Source organism: Sceloporus occidentalis, unplaced genomic scaffold, assembly GCF_023333645.1.
Source record: "Sceloporus occidentalis isolate IW3139 unplaced genomic scaffold, rSceOcc1.0.p SCAF_5, whole genome shotgun sequence".
In the NCBI taxonomy this organism is placed as follows: domain Eukaryota; kingdom Metazoa; phylum Chordata; class Lepidosauria; order Squamata; family Phrynosomatidae; genus Sceloporus; species Sceloporus occidentalis.
This window is the reverse complement of record NW_028316985.1, coordinates 113,713,451-113,736,009: the sequence shown is the minus strand read 5'-3', so window position 1 is coordinate 113,736,009 and position 22,559 is coordinate 113,713,451. Positions and strand designations below refer to the sequence as shown.

General features: G+C 38.6%; 1 protein-coding gene across 1 annotated transcript in view; it reads right to left on the bottom strand.

The window, feature by feature from the left end:
• Positions 1 to 4,450: 4,450 nt before the first annotated feature.
• UBE2K (ubiquitin conjugating enzyme E2 K) overlaps positions 4,451 to 22,559 on the bottom strand; it is a 44,068-nt gene continuing 25,959 nt past the window's right edge. Inside the window, exons 3-7 of the mRNA XM_089525130.1 lie at positions 19,001 to 19,059; positions 18,158 to 18,240; positions 7,682 to 7,781; positions 6,003 to 6,131; positions 4,451 to 5,688 (exon numbers count right to left, since the gene is read on the bottom strand). Coding sequence (XP_089381256.1) covers positions 5,614 to 5,688; positions 6,003 to 6,131; positions 7,682 to 7,781; positions 18,158 to 18,240; positions 19,001 to 19,059 — 446 coding nt within the window. The 3' untranslated portion in view covers positions 4,451 to 5,613. The remainder of the gene's footprint in view (positions 5,689 to 6,002; positions 6,132 to 7,681; positions 7,782 to 18,157; positions 18,241 to 19,000; positions 19,060 to 22,559) is intronic.

The following is a 22,559-nucleotide window of genomic DNA, read 5'->3' as shown; positions in this document are numbered from 1 at the left end:
ATCATAGAGTTGGAAGACACCATGAGGGCCATACAGTTCAACCCCTGCATTGCAGGAATATTCATTCGAAATACTCCCAACAGATGACCATCCAGCCTGTTCAAAAACCCTGACTCCACCACACTCCATTGCAACATATTCTACTATCAAACATCTCTTACCATCAAGATCTTCCTAGTGTTTAGGTGGAATCCCTTTTCCTGTAGCATAAATCCATTATTCTGTGTCCTATTCTCTGGAACAGCAGAAAACAAGCTTGCTCCATCCTTAATTATGACATCCCATCAAATATTTAAACATATTAAAACATGGCTATCATGTCACCCCTTAACCCTTTCTTCGTACCTAGCTGCCTAAGTTGCTCCTCATAGGGCACTGTTTCCAGACCTTTCACCATTTTGGTCACTCTTCTGGACATGCTCCAGCTTGTCAAGATCCTATTTGAGTTTTTCTCTTAACGGATGGGTGCCAGTGTACCCTTGTATTTGAGATCTTAGTCCTGAATACTGTTAGTTCCAAATTCATTGAACCCTGTGGATTTACCTATGACTCAGGGCCTGAACAGACAGGCCAAAATAAAGCTAGTTCAGGTCATTTTGGAGGCATGCTGTATAAATGATACATGCATCTTAAGAGGCCAGAAGTTGCACCAAAACTGTGCTTCACTCCTTAGGACTGGAGCATGGCTTTGGCATGGCTTCCAGCCTCTTAGGGCACATGCAGCTTTTAAACAGCATACCTCCATAGTGACTCAAAGCATCTTTATTTTGGCCTGTCAATTTGGGCCCTCAGCCACTCATTTGAAAAGGTCTACTCTGAGGCTGACCAATGGGACTCAAAGCTGCAAGTAAGAATACAAGTTAATACTTGCCTTGGGACAGTCATGATTGAGACCTCAGTTCCTTTAAAGGGAGGGAGGATCTTACTAAAACCACAAAATACAACCGTCAACTGAAAATGTTTAGAGAACTTGCAACCCAAACTTTTAATGAACTTATTACACTATACTTGAACATGATGTATCATCACCTGTTCTGGAGATTTATTACCACGAAATAAAATGAAGAACTTTTCAGGGAAACATGCATTTATTGTTAAGCATTTGCAGTGGAAATCAACATTTTTAAAATGTGTATTTATTTTAAAAAACTGTGTACAAAAGTGTTGTGTTTTTATTCTTGAGACAAACACCAAGGTTGCATTCCAGCCCATTCATTTTTTCTTACAATAAAGTGAAATGCTCTGTGAAAAGCTCCCTCCAAATACCCTTTGTCGTCTTGGTCAAGGAAAAACAAAATCCAACACAAATTGGGAGGGAAAACAGGTCAGCAAGGATCTTCAACAGTACTCTTCTGAGAGATGCCCTGTGCAGAGCACCATGTTGCAACTTTTATGATAGGCTCTTTACAGTACTTTTGATCTTGTTGGCATGATTTTGAATGGCTACATTTCAAAACTATTGGGTAGATTTCCTGCCCTCTCCCTTTCCATGGCAACAGAGAAGATGGCTAACCAGACAGAAGCATTACAGTACAGCAGATATGTAGATCACAATGTTGTTGTTTTTTAGGAATGGATTCAGAGCTGATTAGAATAAAACGAGAAGAGTGAGCAGTTAAGGGCACTTGAACATAAAGCTCTAAGAGCACAAAACATAAGATGGGGTCGGTTGAGTATAGTATGTTTTCATTTGAGGTGTCTTTTTTAAAAAGCAGACAGCCACCACACAATCCTACTAGGAGCACCAGTCTGCTTTCAGTGTGGATTTGGCTCAGACTGCAGCTGAGTGAATGAGTGAAAGAACCAGTGCCTCTGACAAGGGTACTCCATGCACAACTGCTATCTCTGCAAAGGCAGTACCTGAAGTAGTCTTTCTTGGCATAGATGAACAATTGGCGAACTGTAACTTGTTCAGCCAGCCTCAGCCACTTTTTGATACTTCCTTCACTGTGAATTTTGCAGTCACTGTGCTAACGCGCACACACACAAACACACGTCCAACATATTGTGGACCCCACAGCCATAATGTATTTAGATAAAACTGGTATTTGGCAAAGATGTCATGATTTATGGAGCCCATACATACAATCCTTTTGCTTTGCCGCTAGTCTTCTTTCAGAGAGAGCAAATACATTAGGAAGAACTGCTTATTTGACAAAGCAGTAAAGACACACTTCATCCAGCTCCAGGTCCACCCACTTTTAAATTATAAAAGGCAAGACATGTTGCCTTTCCCTTCCAAAAGACAAGGTGCACATTCTGCAACATCTTTTCCGTTCTATATACTTGGGTTTGCATAGTTTACTCCCAGACAGAAAGTTCCTTTCAATCACTTGGTTTCCCTTTCCAAACAAAAGTTGAGGTTTCATATATCAGGTTGTTTTCAAATACACCAAAACAAAAATGTATACAAATAATTCACTGTTCAAAAAATGTTCATGAGTTTAAGTTGAGGTCACATGCTGCTGAAAAGCCTTGGATTTCTATAGCACGGGTCAGCTGGAATGTAAAACACTTTTGCACCAGTCACTACTTCATTTGTTAACACTTTCAACGGCAGCTTGACACATGAAGAGAAAAAAATGTTGTGTTCCATCAAGGATTTTAGAAACCCAATTTCATATATAGAATGTTTTTGGCACGTAATGAAAGTTTGCTGAAGCTTATGACAAGGGGAAGGGCATCTCTTCTGCCTCACGTCTGTGAAAGAGTCAGATTGGGGTTATCTTTAGTATCCATTGAAACAGACCAGTTACAGCCATGTTGATTAATTTACTATATACTGGCTATTCTCAGTTCCCTGAAACAAGAATCTTGCATAATCACAAACTACCAGCAACCATGAAAATCATGTAGCCCAGCCTCTATTCAGTGCAGGATCAGCTTTAAAATTGACAGACATTACAGGAGCAATTATGTGGAATACCACACAGAACATGTGAATTGTGCAGCAGATCCTCTTCCCTGAACATACAGGCCACAACTAAAAGGGGGATTAACCTATATTTTAAAAGAATAATAAAGATCCACTGAGTAGTTATCATTACCAAGGTAAAGCCCAGCTGCAATTAGATTGATTGTGGCAGGATGTTAACCCTATTCAGCTCAATTACCTGTCTACTACTATACACATATCCAGTACCATTTTAGTTAACAATTCTTACTCAGATTAGCATGTCCTTATTCCACCTTCTCTGGCACAATGGCAAAGCCGCTGTCTTTACACTAGAACCATAAAATGGAAAGCTACCATCTGTAGTCATATGTGAATTCATTTTACATACACAAACTATAAAGATGTTCTGTACTGAGAAATTAGCCAAGGGACGAAGGTATAGCAATGTTAGCCTAAGCTTTTTCTCCTGTGTTCAAAGCCTTACTAGTATCATTTGACACAATCATAGAAAGCTTTGCTAGAAAGATCATCTAGATGGTAAAGCAAAGACATTTTATCTCATCTAGTTACTTCCAAGCTCTTTCCTTTAATAAGTTGCAAAGAACAAGGAAAATGTAGTCTAGCAGCCATTTACACGATTACCACCAGGGTAAACAATGCTGTAGATGAATTCACACAATATAGACCATTTTTAAAAAGATACAAACACAAATGGCAGATTGCCAGAGTTATCTTGGTCCTGGCTATTATTTAACAAAAACTTTGTCGAGCAGCAGCAGTTTGTTTAAAAAATAAAAATAAATATCAAGGAAAGTAAAACAAAAATCACATTTCCCTTTGGCATCTGAAAGTGATTTACATGACTGCAAGATAAACCACATGACTGCATAAATAGAATGTGAAAAGATTAGTGTTCCATATTGCACAGATACAAACTACCATGTCTTTTTCCATCTGTGTTGTAAATAATTTGATTTATAGATAGCTCAGATATATTGCAGAAGAGACTCCTGCATTAACAAGGTCACACCAAACTTTCCTATACCTCTTTGTTGCAGAATCCTATCAGTTATGTAATCTGAAGGATTAGCAAAAGTGATTTAGACCTGAATCCAATTATTAATCCCAACTAGAACAGATCTTTTGCAACAATGGACTTTATGTAGTGTTACACTGCCAAATTACCATTCACTCAATAGTTCTACATCAACTAGCATTCTTATTAGGACTAATGATTGGATTTAGGCCTTAGTACACTGACTGCTCTTCAACCTTTTTTTAAAAATGGACCATGTAAACATTCCTACCTACAGTAAAGAAGGTTGGGCAGGGCGGAGGAAGCGACAACCTTGTAGATTTTGATATTCTCACAACATGCCCTTATATCACTGCATTTTGCTCAGACTAATTCTTTATGCAATTATACTAACAACTTTTAACAAAGTTATGAGTATTTGGACTTATAAAAACAAATGGGACATTTTAGTTCTCTCAGAATAAATAGAAAGATTGGCTATATGTACAATTGTTTTAACAGAAACAGCAGCCCAGAAGAAACTTCCACTGGTATTTTATCTTATGTACAGTTAAAAAAATCCAACAAGACTTCCCAAGTGTCAGCTAGGGAAAATGAATACAATAGGAACTTTTAAAACTCTCCATAAGCAACCTCTACCTAAAGTTACATCCAAAGTAAAACTAGGACACTATTGCCCCAAAACTGATTGCATCACAGCAAATACTAATGGAAAGAGATGGCATTCTCGGTGTTAACAGAGAACCAGTTCTTCTCGGTGAATTCATTCTATCCAGAATTTATTGAAATAGGTTTGATTTCTGCATAAGAAACAAAAGAGCAGCTCCACTTATTTGTGCTATGTCCAAATATACCAAACCTTTATACAATTGTGTAGAAAGTACAATGGTTGAAACACTTTTACTGGTTATTCAAAATATACCACTTGAAGTGGAAAACTAGGCTACTTTAAATGGCACATACCCACAAATTCTGGAGAGGTCCTAATGTGATACTGTTGTTGTGTGTGCAGCTGAGTAAGAGCTGGGGGGAAAGGAAAGCATATAGGATTGCTACTCATTAGATGGTGAAAACATTTCTGAGTAGGTCATCGTTTTGATCTAATGAGCACATTTGGAAAATCTTAGGAAAAAAGTTACAAGAATGAATACTCAAGTACTTCAAATGGAGCTCTGTTCAATTTACCCTACTTCTTTTAAGTGTAAAGTACAAGCATGCAAATATAAGGTCAGTCCACAGGCACGTAGGATCCATGTTAAAAAAATGGCAAGGTAGCTGGGATGAGTGACATCAACGACTGATGATTATGGACACAATCATATGTGTTCTGAATAAATTCTTAAAAGTCAAAATCCTGATGCAAATTCCTGCTAGTCTTGGTCACACTGCTAACACTAAAGTAGGCATGTTGTCCCCATTGTTTTAGCCAAGCTCAAGGAATTTACAATATTTAGTAAGAAAAAATTAAAGTATTTCCCCCCCTCTTTTAAATTTACACAGACGTTTAATCAGCTTTATTTACAGAGCAGTTTTCTTTTTCAGTCTCCAATAGTGCCTAGATAGCATCAGGCAAGAATGCCAGTTTTAAAAGGGAATCTATATAGAAACCTAAAAACAAGAGATGGTGACGCTCCTCAAGAAGGGGCAAGCTGGACTACAGAAGCAGTTTTCTACACATGGCTCAGTTACTCAGAAGTAGTTCTGTTGCTGTCTCTACATCCCAGGATTTTGATGACAAGGCCACTATTACTGCGTTCTGCAAAGACAAAAAAGTTACGGAAGTCAGCATTACACCTGTTCTTCATACAAACTCAACGGCAGCACAATGAAGTTCACACATTAGTTTGAGCGCAGCTAAATCAAAGTCAGCTACTCAAAAGAGAATTATATATTAAACAGAACCCCAAGAAATATTTTTAGTCACAACATAATATAAATGGATTCTGGCAGAACTTCACCTAAGCAAATGGGGGAGGGAGGGAAAGCAGAGACAATATCTTAAGTAAGCAGCCTTTTAACCTGAAATCTATAACACATCTGCTCTGAGTTGTTGAAATAATCAATACTTACCCTATCAAAGCCCATAGCACAAAGATTTTCTATCTTTTTGGTGTATTCTGGACTAGAAACGGGAGCTCCAGCATACACATGTGCCCAAAGCCGAGCTGTCTGTTTAAACATTTCTGGATTTTGTTTGTACTATACCAGAGAAGGAAAGAAAGATAAGCAAATTCATACAACTATTCAAATTTAAGGACAATGTTTATATTCAGACTGCCTCAAGTTTCCCTCACAAAGGATCTTTTTCACAGTTGTCATTATCTTGGCACCCATCTGGGATATGTATGTCTATACCAAGAATGGGAAATAGAGGGTCTGGGGGTGACACGTTTCCCTGTCCCAGTTTGCATCTGCCAGAGTCCCCCGGCTCCTGCCAAATCCAGTGCTTCACCACTGGTATCTCTACCTATTCAAAATCTGCAAAATAATGATACCTTTATTGGACTAACTAAAATGCACAATATACACAGCCTACACTGAGATCCCTTTTGATCATCTTAATAATAAAAGCAACATCTGAGACAAAATGTATACCCCGTGACTCTAACATCGAGGCAAAATAAAAAGTCAAAATGAAGCCGCTTCTGGCCGCTTTGGAGGTGTGGCGTTTACATGACAAACGACTCCAAAGCGGCTGGAGGCTGCACCGAAGCAGTGCTCCAGTCCTTAATACTGGAATAAACAGGAATGCCCATCATCACTTTTGTTCTCCTGTATGATTTTTAACATCTTTGACTGATGAAGAAGCCAGTGAAGCTTTGAAAAATTGAAGGATGGGTTTTTTAGGGCCCATAAATGTATCACTGTTTGTGGATTTTTTATTTTATTTTATTTTATTTTGCTGTATGGCCAACATGGCTACCCCAAATACGTTTCATGTCTACCTAATTTACTGGCATGTTCTGCATGTGGCTACAAGCTGAAAAGCAAGTTCACAAAGCCATTATGTACACATGCCCTTTGAAGTTCACACAATAGGACTGACTTCCAAGTAAAAGGGAAAAAAAGCTTCTAACACCACAAATCTCAATTTAAAAAAAATTACAGATTCCCCAAACTGTGTAATTTTTAAAACTTGGCAACTGAAGAAACCACTTGGGGCAGGGATGATTGGTCTTCCAGATGATGTTGGACCGCAGTCCCTAGAAACCCTAGACAGCACAACCAATGGTAAGGATAAAAATTACAGCTCAAAAACATAAAAAAAATACTTTTCACATCCTTCGTATAGAAGTCTTTATGTGAAACACTTCGGAGAGACAATTTTGATTTAAAAAAGTGGATACGAGTATGACTTTGTTGGTGCATTTATAGAAGATTTTTTTTTAAATGGTCACTATAGAAGATTTTTATTTATTTTGGATATGTAGTATCACTCTGGTGATACCTCATTTTCAGATATTCCCATTGTCTAAATCCAATTGCTAGTCCTAGCCAGCATATGCCCTTTGAAGCAATAGAATTAACATAAGAGTTGACTTAAAATTCAGCAATTAACAAGTTTACTTTAACTGGGACTCCCTATTAGATTTAGGCCCAAGTGTGTATTCACTATACAGTGCTCTGAGTATAAATACTTCCTTGACTTGTTTTCTACAGTTAACAAACCAAAGCTTGCGAAAGAGAAAACTTGGGAGAAAAACAGGGTTTACAAACAAAGAAAATGACAATCTCCCCAAATACTGTACCTGATTTGCCACTACTGCATCTTGGGGATCATCAGGTTCTGCAGCTGCCAAGAGTGCTTGCAGTGATAACAAGACTGTCCTTAGAGTCATTGCTGCAGCCCTAGAATACAAGTTAAGAAACAAGATGAGTGGAGCTCATAGCTTTTTCCTCTATATTAAACTATTAGCAGAAAGAGAATGATTCACATATCAAATAGATTAACACCAATGTGCCTATGATGCCGTTAAATGTGTAACTGTATGTTAAATAATTTTTGCCTACTATGATACTCAATCAGGTTAACCATCAACAAAACTGTGCAGCAAAATTATTTATGACATTTTGCCAACTGTATAAGTCACATATGGCTAAATACAAAAGTGAAACATAAGCATACATGATGCACATTTTCACACTGAAGTTGAAACTACAACTCACTTTGCACTAAAATGCTAAAACTATGGTTGGATTACCTCAATTTTAATACTGCAGATAGGGTCTTCCATGAGGGAATGGCTCACTACAGAGAGGGTGGAGAAAAATCCCTCCATAGAAAACTATCAGGAGCCCTGGTGACACAGTGGTTAAACACCGGAACTGCAGCCACTCACAGCCACAAGGTTGTGAGTACGATCCCAGGCAGGACTCCGGGGTTCACTCAGCCTGCAGCCTTCCGTAGGTCGCTAAAATGAGTACCCAGCTTGTTGAGGACAATTACCTTACACACTATAAACCGCTTAGGGAGTGCTTCATTGATAAGTGGTATAGAAATGTACTTGCTCTTGCTTTTCTATCATACTAAACACCTTCTCCTTGATGCCAAATTTTCTATGCAGAGAGAATATTCAACCATGTGACCCCCATTTTCAGACTAAAGCAATCTAAACCCTCAATGAGAACTAATCCAGATATAGGTCTATATACAAGCAATCCATTAATCAAAACAGTTAGCACTGAATTCAAAACTAGAATTACCCATAGACCCATTTTATCACATACCAATTTGGCTAAATCGTTCCAACATGCCAACTGTCAGTCTGACACAGTGAAAAGAAATAATCTTTCCTGATAAGCAAAAATTGTGCCCTTAGTTTATGTTTTCTGCTCTTTTACTTTTATTCAAGCTACAAGAAATGCATTCTAGATTACACTACTCATGATTTAAGAAACTGTGGACAGAATGATGCAAAGACTAGGAGAGAAAATCATTTTATTAGTAAAGTCTAAAATGTGATAAAATCTTAGGGACCATCTAAGAATAACTATGTGTTACTCCATAACATAACACAGCTATACAGAACAAACTGTAAACCTAAACAGAAATCAAACAAGCTTAATATTCTATATCCTTCCATGAGTTAGCTCCATTTAAACAAATGATTTGATAATAGAAGCACTTCCAGGATACTCTCTTTCCCTCTTGTTCTTCACACCTTCCGTTCCTATTTTTCACTTACCATTGTTTGCCATTAAAATTATCAATCTATGATTCTTCTCTGTGGTCTCTGTGACTCACACATATGGGTCTGCCTGTGTCTACAGAAAACATTTGGGATGTTCTATAGCGAAGAAAGCATCTTTTGACTGTGGTACTGCCTCCTCTATTGCACAAATCACTATTATTTCCTCCAACACACCTTAGTTTCTTTTCAACTCCCTCTCAAAGAGCAGTGTTTTGAGAACACTTCATCAATTAGCTGAATATTCATTAATTTTTTTCTTTTTAAAAAAGTTTTTTTAAAAAAGAGAGATTCATGATATCTCTTTATTTCTTCTCTCCTTGGTGATGCTGCCATGCCCCAATATAATCCCAAAGTTTGTCTTGAAGTAATACACTAAATGTGGCGTGAATGTGCCTCTGACAGATGGTGCACGCTGTGGGGAAACATCACTTTGTTTGGGCATCACCTCCCAGAGTAGTAAAAATGGGTGGTAAAATTATATGCCAAACTTTGAAAAAACTTGAGCTTTCCTCTCAAAGTGTTTCAGCAAAATCAAAAGTCAAAACTAGTACCATTATGAGGTCTCCTCCCACACCATCTCAGCAAATGCCCAATTAATATAAAGCTTTAATTCCTGTTACAACCAACAGGACATGGTATCAAAAAATTTCAGTCACATGGCAAAACTGGTATTAGTCATTCTTTGATAGTGTTCAAAGACAAAGTGTTACTGAAAGCTCTCCCAACTTCAATACCATCAAAGACAAAAGTGTCAAGCTGATTTTGATGGAACAACATTGGGTTTGATCATCCCTATCAGGTCATGGGTCGAAAGACTTAAAATTAAGGTGATGAGATCATTTAAAACAGTCTCTGAGGAGACAAAGAAAAATAAGAAACACAAATAAAAGCTGCACTCAGTGGAAGAAATCCTATCCAAACTTCTCTTGGTTTTACAACTTCTCAAGCAGTCTCCTAATGCTGCATAGATTCACCAGAATAGTGTTCCACATAAGCTCATTTAGGCCATAAAAATATAGACAGTCTAAAACACACTGGACTTTTTCTATAATAAAGCAACCACATAAGCTCACTACCAACACTAAGGTCTCCGGAACCAAGCCCAGAATGCAGACCTCCTCTGTTAAGTGAGCAATATGTTTGATCCAATTGGGAGGATGTGGCCATGGAGAAACCTATGTCTTCTCAATTTTCTTAATCCTGGAATGTACAGTGAACCCTTGGCATCTGCTGGGGTCTGGTTTCAGGACCCTTGCGGATACCAAAATCCAGGGATGCTCAAGTCCCATTATATACAATGGTGTAGTAAAATGCCGTTTTCTTTTTGAATCTTGAACAAAAAAAAAAAAAATCTTTCAAGCCATTGATGGCTGAATCCGGGATGCAGAATCTACAGATATGGAGTGCCAACTGAATATTCATCTTCCTTTAGATATACCTGAACTAGTGGGAGGCATTACCAACACTGCTCCAGATCCAGGTTTAGGAATTACCCCCCAAGCTTGTATTAGTCCCCACTCTCCCTTTCAAAACATTGTGCCTGGTAACTTGATTGCAGAACAGTTCATAAGAGCAGGGAGATGAGATCCCTGATTTATGCAAGTTGTTACCATTTGGATAGTCCCTGGTACTCTATGTGGTCCAAAAATAATTGGAGAAGTACTACAGTGGCATCAAAAGCAATGTCTCCTTGGCTACAAATCTTCAAGAATCAAATTCTTAGCTATCACTGTTAAATCAACTGGAGTCACACATACATTTGCTCCATCAGCAACAAATTGTTACCACAGTGGCATTCATCATCTCCATATAACTTCAATCAAAATCAATTCAGCTTCTGCCTGCTCTCTTCACTATGCCACAATAGCCTCTAATACATATTACAATGTCACCTTCAATGCCAGCTATGATAACCAATAATCTAATCAGTACCGATACATATAACTACATGATCATTCTCCACAAAAGTTAATGCATTGTTTTTTGTGGGTTTTTCGGACTTGTGAAGCCTTTGATTTCACAAAAATTAGTACATTAAAAAAAAAAGATCCATCTAAGGAAGAAAACCACCAGTCTCACATAATTTGCTCAAGACAATTTTGTTGTTTATGACTCTGATTCTTCCTTTCTCAGCATCTCCAGACAACTCACTGTTTTCCCACAAGTACTGGCTGCTAACAAGCACCAGTTCTCCACTGGATGATGTAAAGTCCTTCTGAGACAGAATGGCACCAGCACAGGCACAAGAGACACAGAAACCTAAAGAAAAGTGCATAAACACAACCTTCAAATGGATACAGATCCAGTCTATAGCTCTAATATCTATTCCCATGCTACCATCTTTGTTACATATGGTGCAGCAATCATAGCAAACTTCCTTCCTACATCAAGGAAAATCACTACAGATTCTCTTCTCTCATCTTCTGCCAAATTCTATCAGAGTAGACATGGCTCAGTGCAGGCTTAAAAGTTGGCAGCATTCCACTCCTTCTGAAAAAGAAGGCAATTGACTAGACGGGTCGCCAATTTTACTTAATACATTAAGTGGCTATTTCATTAAGGATATCCTGCTATCAGGCTTGCAAACACTCACAGGACCCTGGCTTTGATTCATCAGCCTGAAGTTCATTATTTGGTAGGCTAACAAATTAACACAGCACATCATTCCATTCACTGAAAACCAGAAATTTTGGCTTGGGCAGCATACCTGAGTCAGCCAGCATGGTAGTGGTTTGAGCACTGGACTAGGACTCTGGAGATCAGGGTTAAAAACCCCATTTGTCATGGAAACCCAGTGGATGACCTCAGCAAGTCATATTCTCTCAGATTCAAAGGAAGGCCAAGTCACCCCTCTCTGAACAAATTGTGCTAAGAAACCCCCATTGATAGGGTCGCCATAAGTTAGAAACATCTTGAAGACACACAACAAGCATACCTGAGTACATTTAGTGGAGCTTTCACTATACATGCATTTTACTGTAGACTATCTTTGTTTTGATGAAAAGAGTTTATTCAGCACCGAAACAAATGAAAAGCTCAGTCACAACGACAAATGCTTGGACATCTAGCTTAATGCTAAGGTATAATATTGACCGTGAAAAAATAGAATCATTCTCAACAGTCTACACACACCAAGGGTGGCAACTATAGCGAGAGGAGAAATCATTTCCACACTTATTTCCCCCCCCCCCCCCCGGGATCTACAGGGCACATGACTATAAATTGCTTCTCACCAATCCCAGAAGGTGAAATACTGCCCCCCCCTGCACCAAATGATACCCAGTGCAAGAAAGCCACTAAATTTGGGCACTCAGTCTCTATAAAAGGTTCACCATCACTGCTTTATGCCTACCCTGGAGCACAAAGGAAAGATACTCATCTGAACAACAAGGGATACAAACTGACAAAATTCTACTCCTGATACTTTCTAGTACCTAAGAAAAATGGTGTATACTAAATGTTTGAGACATCAGCATGAAAACCTCCAACATGATTTTTATCCAAGCTGTTCTCCCAGTTTTTTTAAAGAGGAGACTGGTTTAAACAATCATGTGTTTGTTTTATTGCCTGCCTGATTCCCAAGATTCGCAGCAGAAGACTAACTATTGCAAGTGGAAGAGTGAGTGGCTGCAGCCAAGCCAACAAGAAGAGAGCCAGGGGACAGCTTTTTCAGTTGGCCTTTGCTGGTCTATGTTCCTTTGGAAATGTTTCTCCTCAGAGAGTAGGTAATGCTAGCTGCTGTAAGATTCAGACGAATTCTTGACCAGAATCAGCAGGAGTGAGATACCAAGCAGAGCCAATTACTGCCAGCAGGTCCATGAATACCAATAGGACATCTATATATTGGTAGTTCTCGGATGTGCCAACTGGGAAATGAATATGCCCTGGATGGCCTCCCTGAAAGAACAGGTGCTTGGGAGTCCTCCTAGATCCAATTCTGTCACTGGACACCCAGGCAGATCCCCCATTTTGCAATGCTTGGCACCAGCTGCAGACTTTCTAAAACAGGGATAACATAGCCACTCATACTCTGATAATTTCCCAATTAGACTGCAGCAATGCCCTCTACTTTGAGCTGCCCTCGTAGATGACTAGTACAAAATGCAGCAGCTAAAGCACTCAGATGGAACATGCACAGAAACTATATAACTTTCAAGTAACTGCTCATGCTGTCCATATACTTCCAGACTAACTTTGAAGTGTTGGTGATGCTATTAAAGCTCTAAAAAGCTTGCAATCTCAATGCGTGAGAGCATGCCCCTCCTTATAGAGCAAACATAGTGTTTTGAGTGCTGGACAGCAATGCTAGAGACCAGGGTTCGATTACCAGCTCAGTCATGAAACCTACTGGGTGATCTTAGATAAGTCACATGCTTTCAGCCTCAGGGGAAAGCAATAGCAAACCTCCTCTAACCAAATTGCCAAGAAAACCTCATAATAGGATCGCCATAAGTCAGAAAAGACTTGAAGGCACACAACAACAACAACTCTCCTTATAGATGCCTGCCTGAGGATTGTCATCTGTTGAAGGCGCCCTCCTCTATATCCCACCAATGGGGCCAATTCACTGTGGGTGAATGAAGGAAAGGGTTTTCTTTATTGGGTCACTATGGTTTGGAATATCCTTCCAGTAAAGCCCTCACTGACATCAACACTGACATCTACATATATGCAAGAGTTTAAATTTGCTTAAAATGTTTTAATTAGTTTTAATCTCTTTTTTTATCTCATCATGTTGTTGCTTATTAACTGTTCTAAACTGCATAAATTGTTTTTATTTTATGTTCTCCTGAGCAATTTAGAGACAGAATAACCTCAGAGACCTGCTGTTTGGCCTCTCCATTGCCACACACATTTTTACCAAAGGTACACCATTGATAATCTGACCTAATTCTGCATCTCTGCCAGACAATCTGTGAACATATTTCAAGATGAGGATTTCAAGACTAGAAACCCAATGAACTCAACGGGGACGTGGATTAGAACAGAGAACAACATCCCTGACACCCTTTGTTACGAGATTGGGAGCGATGTTCCCTGCACCCTTCCCCAATTTGTGGTGTCACTATTGGTAGAAGTGGTTGAATGTGTGGGTCTGAAACCACCATGGAAACCTCTCCCAATGGAGTAAAAGGCCTTTGTGACACTGCTTCCAAAATTGTGAGCTACAGTAATGCTGGTGAATCCCTAATCACTCCTTCTGAAACAACCACAGGATCAGTTCTTTGTGGTGTTAAGACCAGAACTGACACTCCTTCTGTCAGCAAATGTTCTGAAGAACCCAAAGGTAATTAATTGCTGGGAATATCAGGTTTGATGACTTCAGGCTTTTACTTCTTTTTGTGCCACTTATCTGTGGTTTAAGGAGATTATATCGCAACCAAGAGTACATTTTAGGATCAGCCAGGTGTTAGTGGATTCGGTTTATATAATGGATTGGGTATATTATACAGACTTGACTGTAAGTCAACCTCAAGTATAAGTCGAGGGCAGATTTGGGGGCCAAAATTATGGATTTTGACATGACCAATGGACAGGTCAGGTGTAAAATTTGGAGGCTCCTTCAGTGTGTGTATGTGAGCTGCAAGAAGGAAGCAGCAATCAATACGAGTCTTCAGTGTTTCAGCCTTCACTCCCGCGACAGCAAAGTGTGCGAGTGCAAGAGGGGCTATTAAACCAATCATCCAAGGACTCTATCTGCTTGGCTCAGGACAAAAAGAAACTGCATGGGGAAATCTGAAAGAGTGCTATCAAATTACCATACTGGCCCATAAATAAACCAACCTAGGATTTTGGGGACAATTTTTGGACATAAATTTTTAGACTTATAGACAAGTATATACGGTATATCCAGTGCCAGCTTCAAAAACAGTCTGTCTCATTGTGGTTTCCATTTCGACAGAGCAAAAGCAGATTCCACAACGGATCATTTCAAGGGCAACCATATCACAAGATCGAGGGTGTTGGAGTTGAAGTAGCCCTGGGCAGAACTGGAGGATAAGACACTGAGGTGCTTGGCATAGATTTGTTCCTGGGTTGCTGCGCCTAATGCATGATCCCATAGGAGTGCCTTTAACCTCGCTTCTGTATTTCTTTGGGCTTGTGGAATAAAGACTTGGCAGTGCCCAAAGGAGTGCACATTACGCCCTTCCCCTAAACAAAGGAGATATTTTTTTATGTCTAACCTTCTCAGGGATTTTGCTGGCACACTCCATACACTTCTTAAAGGCCATTATGAAGGAATTTTAAATCTACCAAATCCACAGTCGGTGAGGCAGAACTTTGGTCAAATATGTCTGAAGTCCTTAAACCAACCTGAGAGAATAAGCATCACCAAAACGCTGAGAAATACCATATCTGTTAAAACATTTATTTATTTTATTTGTATGATATGCTGGAATATAAATGTTTGTATGATGTGCTGAATGTTATAAACAATCCCATTGTCGAATTTACTGTAGTAATTGATCAAAAATAGTAAAAATGCTCCATGAGGATTTGACAACGCTGCTACTGTGGCAGACAAAAAGGAACTGCCGTGTTAGGTAGGAAGCATGTCTGACAGGTGGGCAAAACACTTGCATAACAGTTCCCGAAGGTTCAAAATGATGCACCGCACAGGCGGATAACCCATTTATGTGAGTCACAGAGCCCACAAAGAATATCAACTTCATTGGGACTTTGACAGATTTCAGTACAAGGCAGGGGTACTCTTAACAGAGAAGAGAGCTCTGTCAGTGCTAGAGACTATGGTCCAAAACACACTGAAGAAACAATCCAGTTTGAGACTGCTTTAACTGCCCTTGCTTAGTGCTAGGAAATCCTGATAATTGTAGTCTATTGTGGCACCAGGGCTCTGACAGAGAAGGTTAAATATCTCCCAAACTACAGTTTCCTGAATTCCCTAGCATTGAGCTAGGGCAGTTAAAGCAGTGTCAAACTGGATTATTTCTGCAGTGTGTTTTGGACCTATGTCACAAATTCAGAGAATAAGTGCCCACTTATCAAAACTCACACAGGTGGGTTTTTTAAAGTTTGTACACAAAATTTTATGTTTGCACACATAAAAATCCTCCAGAAGTTGACCACAGGTGCATTTATCTCAGAAACTGACAACCCCAGCCTATACTTACAGATTCCAAAGATTAGTAGGCATGTGCAATCACATCTGTGTGGCTGAATCAGTGTCAAGTCATTGAGAATTTCAGCAGGGAAATCCAGATCATTACCAACAATATCACCATAATGTACCACACAAACAAACAGGGTGGTATCCAGTCAAGCGCTTTTCACCACCTCATGCTGAACCATTGGAAATGAGGCTTTACCAGATAGATTCGCCTCATTACAAAACATCTCCTAAGGCTCCAGTTTGCTCAGTTATTCCAGCTCAATGCCTCATAAATGACACTTCTCAAGCAGGCATGGCAGGGGGTTGGACTGGATGGCCCTAGCGGTCTCTTCCAACTCTACGATTCTATGATTCTAGGCCTTTCAACCAATTTTTTGCATGCAACTATATTATCGTTATATTTTTCTACAGAACCGCATACAGTGCCCATTATCACAAGTGAGATGATCATGGGACACAATCAGTGTAGACTATCTTCATAATTGAGATGGCCCTCTGCTACATGTGTATTCTCCTCTCCCTCTAATCAGGAGGGTACTTTCAAATATCTAACATGACAATATCTGGTGTATTCTGGTGACAACCTGCTCACCATGGCAGATGCGATTTGTTCCCCTCATGCTGATATCAGGATGAATTTATAAAGGCTCCTAAACTGGGTAGATCTGTTGAGTTCCCCAAGGGGAAATGAAGTACTCAACCTGCAGTCCCTAAGACTGACTATGAGGGTCATCATTCTATACCAGCTATGGCACTGAAATATTGAGCAGAAACTCTTAAACCTAAAACATCTAAATCTTTATCATGTCAAGTGGAAAATACTCTGTAAATTTCTGGAATCAGCTTCCATTTTCAACTACTTCATTACTCATTTCCTTATTTTCAACACCATTTCATGCAACACCTCCAGAAAAAAGGTTTTCTCATGCATCTTTAAGCACATTTAGCAGTACTATCTGTCCACTCTGGCTTTAAGGATGCCTCATCTAGTCCCATCCCTAAGTGAAGACATTTCTGAAAGGTGTAAGGAACACGTATCGTTATATCAATATTTATATATTACATATCATTCAATTTACTACTCTTTTATTAAGTTTATCTGGCATGTGTGTGTATGTGCCTTTAAGTCACCTGTTGATTTAAGTGCCGCCATAGGGGATGATGCAGGCCTGCTGTCCACAGATGCTCAAATCCGTGGATGCCAAGTCCACAGATAACGAGGCCCCACTGTACTCAATATCTGTAACGTTCCTTTGATTCTCTGGATGCTGCAGAGGAATAAACCACAATCACATGGGTTATATAACATTTTATAATCATATAAACCATGTGATTATGGATTATTCCTCTGCATCATCCAGAGCATGGAAGGAGAAGTACTAGCACACAAAGAAAAGGAAGTGAGACTACTGCCAAAGACACCCATTCAGCTCTCTCATATGTTCCAAACATTTTGCACAGGCACAGGGAGGCCCACATATGTAAACTGGCCACTCAGAGATGACCACCAGAAGCAATCTCCTTTTAACAGCAACCCAGAACTACAATCTGAAATCACTCTGAAATATTTTCAAAAGCCATGGTCTGTAGGTTAGCACTGGCCATGGCTTGTGAATTCAGATTATCACAGCAAACAGTGCTTGCATGAAAACTAAGAAGTACCAGAAATAATGTGAAGGAGACATTCTAAATTGCCAAAATACTGTTTGGTTTCATTTAGAAAAACATTTCAGAATTTGTAAAATAAAAGGTGATAATGAGCAGAGATCTCTTCAGTCACTGTCAGTAATGGCTATCAAGCCCTAAAAAAATGTAACTTATTTAAACTGCTTCTGCAACAGACAGAAATCCAATTGTATGCTATCCAATGATATTTTCTAGAATTTTATGCACAACCTTACCATTGATCTTTTAGGATATCCAAACAAATAGCCCCGGTGACTGAGCTAATATTAGGGTGCCATATTTTTGTGATAAACCGCACCTAGAACATAAAAGAGAAATTATCGTTGGAATATGTAGAATATGTGCTCTACCACTAAGCTACTGACACATCTCTAAAAGGGAGAGGTTTAATATCTTTGCTATAAGAAAGTAGGTGTAAATATCAGTCAAGTTACCTGAATTATCTGGTGAACGAATGCACCATGAATACTATGATACAGCAAGACTGCAGAACTGACCTCTTCTCTACTATTTCTTTGTATCAGCCACCACAGAAAACAGCAACTTTTACCTGCTTCAAGAGTGACTATAAACCACCAAGAATATACAGTTTACCTCTACAATAAAAATTTATCTCTAAATCAGGGTGTGAGCAAACTAAGGCTTCTCAAACGCTGCTGACAAATGCAACTTCAAGCATTCCTCACCTCTGACTGTGCTGGCTTGTATCAATGGGCACTACACTCCAACAACATCTGCAAGGCTGCATCTATGAATTCTCGATCTAAACATTTCTACTATTATACATCAAATACTAAATGAACAATCTAATAACAACAAAGACCCCCCAGAGAGCAAAGGGGGGAAAACCTTTCACAATGAGGTTACTTCAAATACAAAGGTTTGCCTTTGCCTGTACATCTTTTTGTGATCAGAGACCACTAACAGAAAGTAATTACAAATTAATTATTTTGTTTTTATCTGTAAAATGATCTGGGTGGTGGGCAACAATGCATCAATAAAATGTCTACCACACAGAAACAATACAGGGAGTTCTTCAAAGAATTATGCTCACTTACCTTGGGAGGATTAAATGGATACGTTTCTGGAATTTTTATTTCTAGTTGGTATCTTCCTCCTACAAAAGCCAAAAACACAAACATTATAATTTCTGACAGCAGCTTCTTTTCAGAATATCGAATCCTCAGGGAAGTTAATCAGGTAACATTTAAAGTTTCATCTTGGAAAAATAAGTAACAGCTAATTTAATTTCAGGAAGAAGAGATCCAAATAGCAAGGCTTTTAACTTTTATGCTTTCATGTGCAAAAGTTATTTGGTAGTGTAGACAACAACACTATAATAATATTCTGCCAGAATATTCAACTCTTCTTCTTTGTAATATTTCTAGCTTTTAACTCCTTTAGAGGGAGACCTTTCCTCTCATTCTTTGTAAAGCACCATGTACTTAGAGAATCCCCCTCCTCCTGTCATGGCTCTTTCTTTCCCAACTGATCAAACAGACACATGGTACAACCAATGAAGAAGTGTCTTTATTTCAATGAAGTAGTAGCTCTTTTGAAACTGCACCAGAGGCAACATCACAGCTAAAAATATGCACAAGAACAAATTATAACCATAATGTTAAATACTAATACTTAACTAATAACTGCCTGTTGGAGACAGAAAATACAGCAGTTAGTAGAGATGAGCTAGTACTGCCAAACTTGCCTTGGATTGATACTTCTTTTGGGATTGAAAAATAATTGCAAGATCTTGGAACATTTCCCATTATTGTGTATAAACCCTCTCTCTGCAGTTCTCACCAACCCCACTGCTGCCATCGGTACATCTTCCATACCCTTTTTTTGTCTATAAAGCAACAGTGGCACAACTGCATGAGGAAAAGGCAAACTTGTGCTGCCTTAGGAAACCAACCTCCTGAGGCACCCAAACATGCTGCGTAGAAGCACCTCAGAGAAAGAGGGGAGAGAAGAACAAGCACCATAGGGGGAGATGTTATCTGAAGTGGAGCTGGTGCCAATTCAGTTCAATAATTCCAGTGGGGCTGGGGAATGAGGGATTCTGTTTAAGCTTTCCTGTTTGAAATAGGCTTTTATGAGGGCCCCAAAGTTCTTATAGGAACCTGGTGTAAGAACACTTTTGACGGTAATGTTATAATTATTAAATATTTTATCCTTGAGAATAAAAAGAAGAAACTGAAGTTTTAAAATTGGGTGGAATTCTATAAATACATTACAAAAAATACATTAGAAGAGTGACAGTGAGCTTTGTTAATACATTTAGTTTGGAAACAAAATGTTTGAGTTAGCAGTACAACATTCTTTGGAACAAACCTAGGGGGAAGAATTTAATTGTTTCAAACAATGTACGACAGTTATCATCATTTTGTCTCATTCCTCTGTTTAGGTTTCTTGAAATAAATTATTTTCCCTCAAAGATCTTGGGATTTCTAACCATCCTTCCTCCTGGGAGAGACAGATATTTTCAACTACAAATGAAAACTTGGGATAACAAAAGTGGGTTCAAGTCTGAGCTTTTCAAAGATTCATGAAGGGCATTCCGTGGCCTTTTCTAGGCTACAGCTGTCTTCTAGAGAACAATTTTGATGCTTACACTGGAGCTTGGCTTCAAGGTTTTATGCTGTAACTCAACAGATGTCCCGTTCTGCAAGCTACAGTCAGGATCAAACTGTTCATTTTATCTTTACAATGCATCCTGTTCTGTTCAACCTGTAGAGTAGGCAGTGTTGTGCAAGATAAGAAACTCAAATGCAGACTGAATAGTTTTTAATAGTGAAAATATTGCAATCAGAAAATAAGAACCACATATATCCCAAGGGTGGGCAAAATGCAGTCTGTGGGATATTTAACCTCACCCAAAAAAATCTGTCACCAAACTACTGAATGCAGCAGCACAAGTGCAAATGAGTTTTAAAGCAAACTCCTTGTTAATTACCCTGTGCAGCTGACTAACATAGTCAATTACTTTGTCCATTAGCAATCAAGCAGAAATGTTGGTTTTGTAAGCATTTAAAAGCATTTCAAGTATTTCCCCAGTCAACTGGAATAAGACATCTTTAATCTGATGCTTCTGCTGCCACTGTCTGTGCTATTCTACAGCAAGTGAAAACTTTATGGCTTCTAATTTTTTATTAAAAACTATTCTAGAATAAATTAACAGAACTTTGATAACTTCATTTATTCTATAATAAATTGATTTTAATCCTAAATTAAATGTAATGAATGCAGCAATATACAACAAATTAAAGACAAATTAATATTTGCAAATAATAACTCTTGTAGTGGGTTTGAAAATTTCCCTATTGCCGCATGGCCAGAAGGAGGAGATGTCTGCCTGCACAAAATATGTCCTCCCCAGTATACCATCTTTACTAAGAATTGAAATAACATGCAGGCATTTGGTTAACATCTCCAATTATTATTATTTTTCTCCGGTTTGGTTTGTAACATTTTGCCTGATGAAGAAGCCCATGGAGCTTTGAAAGTTTGCAACAAGTATATTGTGCATTTCAGATGGCCAATAAAGGTATCACTGATGGGTTTTTGTTTGCATTTGTTAAATGGCCAACACAGCTACTCCTGAATGTTTTCTTATAGAGGGTGGGCAGACTTTATTCCTTAACATTAATTTCTATCATAATTAAATTCATATATTTAATAAATTTATAAGAAAATGACATCATTTGCTGCCCTTTTCACATATTTAAATGTGATTTAAATCAATGTATGAATTTTATTTTATTTTTTTTAAAAAAAACATTCCACAGAGCTTATCTCACTTTGCCTTTGGCCACTGGTCCTTTGGGAGGCAAGCCTCAAGCAGTCAGTCAACCAGAAAAATGGCCCCCAGTCTCATAGAGATTGCTAACCTCAATGGAGCCACTGCCTTATGACACATTACTTCTATATACAAGAAGTGTATAGTTCTATATATATTGTCAATTCCATGTGCAAATACACTTTGTTCTAAATGTTCATCTCATTAGGCAAAGAAAGGATGTTGATTTTATTAACTGAAGAAAGAAAAGCCACATAGTGGGGTTGTTTTTGTTGTTTGTTTGTTTGTTTGTTTGTTTTTGTTTGTTTTTTTTGTTTGGTAGAAGTACACAATCCTAAAAGTACATTCTATATTAACTCATAGTTTGGCTATATTCAAAAAATATGATTAGTGTTGTATTACTCTTAATCTCAGTGGTACATAAATGTAAGGCCTTCTAGATGTATATGAACTGCAGCTTTCTTCAACCCTATCCATCAGAATTGATGGTCATGAATAATGGAAGTTGTAGTCTAACAATATCAGGAGGATCCGATTTCAACAATCACATTGTAAGCAATAGTAAAAGAGGATAGCAGTTGTTCACTCAATGGAGTTTTTTCCATAGATATGACCACCTCAATTCTTCACTGGAACAGTAAGGAACAGTCCCAAAATAATGGTGACTAAGACGGTGACTGATGTGCTGCAGAGGTTTTGGGTTTGATCCACTTTTGATGGTGGAGTTCTGAAAACACTAGAGAGTAGGTGAGCATTAGGTGTGATCCAGAGAATGTTACCAAAATCAAAATGGGCCAAGATCTTTTGAGTCCTCTGAG